The 6,442-nt window shown below is 45.5% G+C and overlaps 1 protein-coding gene across 2 annotated transcripts; it reads right to left on the minus strand.

Moving 5' to 3' along the window:
• Positions 1-852: 852 nt before the first annotated feature.
• Positions 853-6,195, minus strand: socs3b (suppressor of cytokine signaling 3b). 2 transcript variants are annotated; one of them, XM_051417445.1, is made up of 3 exons: positions 6,030-6,195; positions 3,743-4,088; positions 853-3,660 (listed from the first exon to the last, which is right to left on the minus strand). In XM_051417445.1, exons 2-3 carry the CDS (start codon positions 3,869-3,871, stop codon positions 3,103-3,105), a joined length of 687 nt encoding a protein of 228 aa, XP_051273405.1. In that variant the 5' UTR covers positions 3,872-4,088; positions 6,030-6,195; the 3' UTR covers positions 853-3,102. The 2 variants fall into 2 exon arrangements, with proteins under 2 accessions (XP_051273405.1, XP_051273403.1); XM_051417443.1 differs by lacking the exon at positions 6,030-6,195 and adding an exon at positions 4,943-5,177.
• Between the last annotated feature and the right edge of the window lie 247 nt (positions 6,196-6,442).

Raw genomic sequence — 6,442 nt, forward strand, 5'->3', positions numbered from 1 at the left:
TGGGAACTGTGTGTGTGTGTGTGTGTGTGTGTGTGTGAGAGAGAGGCATATAGAAATGAAGAAATTTTACCAACAGCAACCTCACACACACACACACACACTGCATTTGCGGCACACTAAAACCATAGACCGTCATAAATCTCCTCCACGTGGACCCTTTCACCTATTTGACCTCACACACACACATACATATGTATATCCACACACACACACACACACTCTCCCTCTCTCTAGAGGACACCATCCTCACTCAGCCCCTCAGGCAGGATGTATAAAACCCTGCTGCATTCCTTTCCAGTTAGGTCCAGCCCAAAAGTGAGCTTTCTACACAGTAACTGCTGTGTCAAAGTGTGTGTGTGTGTGTGTGTGTGTGTGTGATGGTGTTAACATAACCGAGCGCTTCTGGGAATCCCTTTGTTTCTGTGTGTGTTGTGTACATCTGCATGGCATAATCACCCCTCCTCCCTCTTTCTCTCTATATGTTCTCTGATGCCTATGGAATTTACCCACAATGCTCCGGCAGAGAAAAACAAGAAGTGATGATTGCAGTAATTTTAACCCCTATGATGAATGGGCATCGTCCTCACGCAGCTCGCAGGGCCCCTGGGTCCGGCTCTTTAAATAAAATAAATAAAAAAAGCCTGAGCTGACTGAGTAAACACTCGCTTTGTTCGACTAGGAAATCCCATTTGTCAGTTAATAATCTGGTTGAGAGGCCGGGCATTGCTGGAATACAGACTGCCTTACAATATATTACGGTAAGTTGGAGCTTATCAAGTCAATATTGACTCAGTGAAGTAAGAGAGAGAGAAAAGAGGAGACACAGTGAAGTAACACACAGGGCAAAATCCATTGACTTTTGTAAAAATAGTGCTCTTTAATATAAATTATTGAAATATTTTAGAAATATAAATATGTGCAACGTTTTCCTTTTCATTTATTTTCTTTTTTTTTTGTAATGCTTTGTCATTTCAGATATTACAGCTTGTATTTTTGCCAGACTAGTGGCCAGCCTTTTTGCGAGAGAGTCTTTATAAAAGACAAATGATTCACATACACGTGTGGTCCACTGGTGCGACACATGTAATAAAAATTAAAAAAAAACTTGGTGTTGATGTGAGGAAAAATAAGACTGAGATTTGACAAATAAAATAAAAAAAAAATAATAATAATCTGTTATCACTATGGTATATTTCAGTGCTCTTGTCTGAAGTGGCCACATGAGATCACAAAATGTTTTAAGGATGTGAAAAAGGCTACCACTCCAATATGGATCACAGGTAAGTATAAGCACTGGTCAAACACAGACAGAAAAACAATATCTTTGATTAAATCCTTGTACTTTGTTTTACAAAAGGCTTTTTTTTCTCTTTTTTTTTTTAAAAGAACCACTTTTTTTTTTTTTAAAGGAAGTCTTGTGTTCCCTTTGACATTCAGACAGACAAAAAAAAACCCGACTCTGAATTCAGAGGCAACAGTGGAAGGTCGGCGGGAGGTGAGAAACCTTTCTAAAGTTACAGGGATTAAACCGTCCACATAACAGTTCACTTCCTCTCTTGTCTCTTTCCACCAAACGCAGACAAGACACTCACTCGAAACACACACACAAAAAGAAGTTTGAGATGATGATGTGAAGAAGAAATGAAGTGTGAGAGGGTCTGAAAAAAGGCAGAATTAAGACTCAGATAAAACTTTTCTTTTTCATGAGGGGGCTTCTTCTTCTTCTTCTTCGCAAACCTATCTTTATATTTACAGGAGCAGCATCCTGTTGAGCTCAATCATTTCCTCTAAGTCTGGGACATCAATCACATTGATGTTTTTGTTTAGCTGTATACCAGTATGTCTCCTCCCACTTCTCCCCATACCCTAGCCCCCCTCCCCAGTTCTCTGTCCTCTTCAGTTTCCTTTTTCCTAATCCCATTTCCCGCTCCTCTCTTTTTCTCCTTCACTCCATCCTTCTTCTCACCCTCCTCCTCCCCCCCCTCACCAAATCTCTAGGATCATCATCGCCGCCGTTGTCTTGGTTCCCCGAGGAGCTTTACAGTGTCGCTGACATTTTTCCAGCCAGTCTGGATAAAAATAAGTTCCGCTGTTTTGTTTGGTCCTGTGCCAAAGCTTTTGTCTCAGTAACAAGCTTTTGTCTCGGCAACAGAAGTCTGTTTTCCGTCACTGTCAAAGCGCACATGCAACTCCGAATCAAAAGAGAGAGAGGAGGGCAGGAGAACGGAGGAGGAGAACCGAGAAACAAACTAGGAGAAGATGCTTTGTGACGCCCCTCCCGCTCTTGTTCCCACGCTAACACAAAAACCTGCATGTGGGTCTGTACCTGTTTGTATGCGTGCAAAACGCCAGCGTGCATGACCACCCCGCCCCCCCCCCCCTCCATGAGGCCAGCACTTGCGGGAAGCAGCAATGGAAATGTGTGCGCTACCACAACACACAAACACACACACACACACACACACACACACACTCAGACAAACAAATACTCTACGTTCGATGCTGCATCGGGTCCCACGTTTGGACTTTGCCTTTTCTCTATAACTCCTCCTTCGTTCACCCCCCCTCTAAGCCTTTCTGTTCTTTGCCGTCTTTCTTTCTGTCCAGTGATCCAAAGTGTTGTAAATGTCAGGCTGCCGGAGGAGGAAGAGGAGGAGGAGGACTTCTTCTTCTTGAGCACATCAAACCCACAAGGCGGTTAGGTTGGGGGTGTATTGATCATGTCGTCGCTGTCATCGTTAATATCTACCAATCAGGTTAATCTTCTACGAGGCTCTGCTCTGCGTCTGAGTCAGTCATAGGAAAAACAAAAACAAAAAAACATTGACCCTTGACCTCTGGCTTCATCTGCCACTCACACTTAGTGGTCAGTTTTATGCAAGGCAGGACGGACGAGGTAATCGTTGGTTGCCCAAATCACACTCCTCATCCCAGACCCCGGGTTGGTGGGTCAGTGGTGAAACAGATCTGGAATCAGCTGATTCTGGTCACAATGAAACACTTGACCTCACACAGGCGTCTAAGGCTAACTCTGGTCAGTATCTGGTGCCGCGTGTATTCACGTCCAAGTCCATGAAGTGGAACCTCTGCGGTTCCTGTCAGTCATATAGGAGCGTCGTACTCCTCCAGAAAGTCTCTAATTGTGTGCGGGATCTGCTCGTCTCGCTCCGACCCCCCCAGGCCTCGGTTGTTCAGGGTCCTCCTGCACATGTGCTGCAGGGACGAGAGAGAAGTCGAGAGGGGCCGGCGCAGTTCCAAGGGAATCCTCTCGCCGCCGGTGTGGATCAGATACACGCTGCGTCCCTTCATTTCCGCCTCTCCCGAATTCCCCCCACACGCACCGTCTCTGCTCCTTTCGGCATCCGGCCCTTTGCCCATGTAGTGCGCGATGAGTTTCAGCACGCAGTCGAACTGCGGGGGCTCCTGGGTGTTCTGGGAGTCCGGCTGCAGGAAGAAGCCGCCTCCCTCGCTGTGGATGCGCAGGTTCTTGGTTCCCCGAGCCGTCTGGACAGAGAGGGTGAAGAAGTGGTGGTGGTCCGAGGAGTCGCGGATCAGGAAGGTGCCGGGTGGTTCGGAGCGCAGCATGGAGCTGGCTTCCCGGCCCCCGACAGCCCCCCAGTAGAACCCACTTTCCTGAAGCTTACGCAATGCACGCATCACCTGAAATGAGTAGAAAACATTTGTTATGTGTTATCCACCAGAGTTTTTGGACTTGTTCTCTACAAACTCAGGTGTGACTGACCTGCTGGTAGTGTGCATGCGAGCTGAAGGGCTTGAAGTGATGCGGGGTGAAGTTCGACCCCTGAACCCTGCCCTCCGGAGGGGTCACGCTGCTCATGGCGAGGGGGTTGCGTCCGCTGAAGGTTACCATGGCGCCATGGCCCCCTGCCTCTGCCCGCTGGTCGAGAGGCAGGGGGCCCAGGACGGGAGCGTCGAGGTGGGCAGGTGGGAAGGAGTTTGGGGCGGAGGGAGAGGAAAGAGAGGGGGAGTGGGGTGAGGGTGGCGGGGTCACACACCGGGTCCAGGGCCCCGGGGGAGAGGAGTCTGATGCATCCAGAGAGGGGCTGGGAGAGAGCACCTAAATACAGCTGGAGAGAGAGAGAGGGAGGATGGAGCAGGGATTAGAAATATCCACCTATATATAGACTGATCATGCAAAGACAGTCATTCATAAACAAGGACGTAAATAAATTACCACTTTGCCACACTGGAGCTTCTCAGTTTACCCCCCCTCCTCTCTCCTATCCACCCTTATAAAATGCAGTTACACCGACTGTGACAAATGCATAAGGCAGAACTGGGCAGCGAGCAGGCAGGTTTATATTTAGTTTAAATGAATCCTCACGCTGAGCCTCCTCCTGCTCCTCCTGCTGCTGCACCGTGCAGCCAGACAGCAACTGGATCCTGATTGCTTTCAATTGTCTTCGATCGGGCGTACCGCAACAAGGGATTTCAGAAACGGGGTCACTGTGAAAGAGTCCGGCGCGCTTTTTTTTTTTTTTTTTTTTTTTACCTCTTTCACTAAATAAAGTCCTTATTCCCTCCTCGACCAGCGATACAGAGGCTCCATTCTCCGGTTTCACTGTGACTAAAAAGGTGTCCCGTCTGGTTGGGTTTGCTCGGATCCCCTGTAGGCTGTAAGAGGGAGGTGGTGGAGGGGGGGAATTAAAGTCACCGGACAGTGCGGGGCTTGAAGCAGGAGGCACCATAACGACTCAGGAGCCGCTTCAGAGCCGCTGGTATAATAAAGTCGGTCCACTACTCAACAATATTCCCCCTCTCCAAAAAAGAAATCTCCCACTTTGCACCCTCTCGCTCGGCTGCACTGCACCAACAGCCTCTGCACAACAACTGCTTTTAATCTGCACTATAATCCAAACACATTTAATCCACTTAAATTACGGTCGCTTTAGGTTTATTTGTATATCTTTTATAAACTTACCTTGCGGATATGTTCAGCCCCGCGCCGCAGCCGCTCGTCGCCAAAGGAAAATATATGCAAACTACCCGAGAGTAGTGCTAGTTGAATTATTAAATGAGGCATTAAAATCCAAAGAAAAAGTATCCAGAAACGTGTGTGTGGGTTTCTTTTTCCTGAGCGGAGGAATGTGGCGGCGGGGGATATGTGCCGGAGAGATCCCGTCCGTGAGGGGAGGAAGGTTACTGGAGGTTGTTTCCAGTGACTAAAGCCGATGTTCGTAAGGCTCCGCCTCCTCCGTTCAGAGGTTCTTCCAGTAAACACACGCACGCACCGCACGCTCACGCACGCACGCTCCAAAAAAAAGAAAAAGAACAGACGGCCTCCCCGCGTGCTCGCGCTCTCCTTTATGGCAGATTGCCAATAAATAATCAGTGTGACCTTTGCCGGGCTGTTTCCTGGTACTGGTGGGTTCCCTTTCTTCACAAGGTGAAACACATGTGGAAGAATATCAAATATTATCTGCTGGATTGTTTTATGACTGATTTTACTGGCAGATGGAGATAGTGAGAGTAAATAGTGTGCAATGCCTCCTTATAGCCTATAGCATCATCATCATCATCATCATCATCATAATAATAATAATAGTTTTATTTATGAATCAAAGGCTTTGTGCAACTATATGCACGTGTTCATTCACACAGTGGTGAATTTAAGTGATAATCTGAATAATCTAGTACAAATTTAGAAGCAATACTTTGTCAAATTCCTGCATTAAAAAATAAGTAATGTAAGTAAAATGCACGTTTGTATAAGAAGAAGTAAAAGTATATGCATTAAGCTTTATGAGGGTTAAATATAGTAAAGTTAGAAGTCGAATATTTACTTTTGAAATGAAGCATAAAGTAGTTTTTAAATGGAAATGAATGCACAAGTATTTCAAAATTGTACTTAAAATGTGCTTGTGGCTAAATAAATGTTATTTTCTACCACTGCAATAGTGTATACTGTTGTAATATATATATAGTACTGTGTATATCTTTTGAATGCCATGTTCTTTAATAAGTTTTTATTTAATTTAAACAGTTTATTTCCTGAAGTAAATTCTTACCTTAAGAGAGTCAAAATATAAATGTTCAGCTCAGGCTTCAGAAGACGGTTATGAGTCTTCTCCATTTCTTCACAACATGACGGATGATTAACATTTTACCTGCTTCAAGTTGGCTAATGTTTAAAGATAATCTCCCTCAGGTCCTCCAGCTGCGTCAGGAAGCATTTGACTTACTGTAAGTGCTCTTGAGCAACAACCAGCAGTGCTGCATGCTGGATCCTGACCTTAAAATACTCCATCACAGGCAGAAAGTGCTGCATTCACAGTCACAGTTTATACAAAGTTTTATTATTATCAGCAAAATGCACAAAGAGTATCAAAAGTAAAAGTATAACTTATTACGCAGAATGGAAATGTTATAAATATTGTTTAATTATTATTACTGGTGCATTTAAGTGTGAGCAGCATTCTCA

This window comes from Dicentrarchus labrax, unplaced genomic scaffold, assembly GCF_905237075.1.
Source record: "Dicentrarchus labrax unplaced genomic scaffold, dlabrax2021, whole genome shotgun sequence".
Taxonomy (NCBI): Eukaryota; Metazoa; Chordata; class Actinopteri; family Moronidae; genus Dicentrarchus; species Dicentrarchus labrax.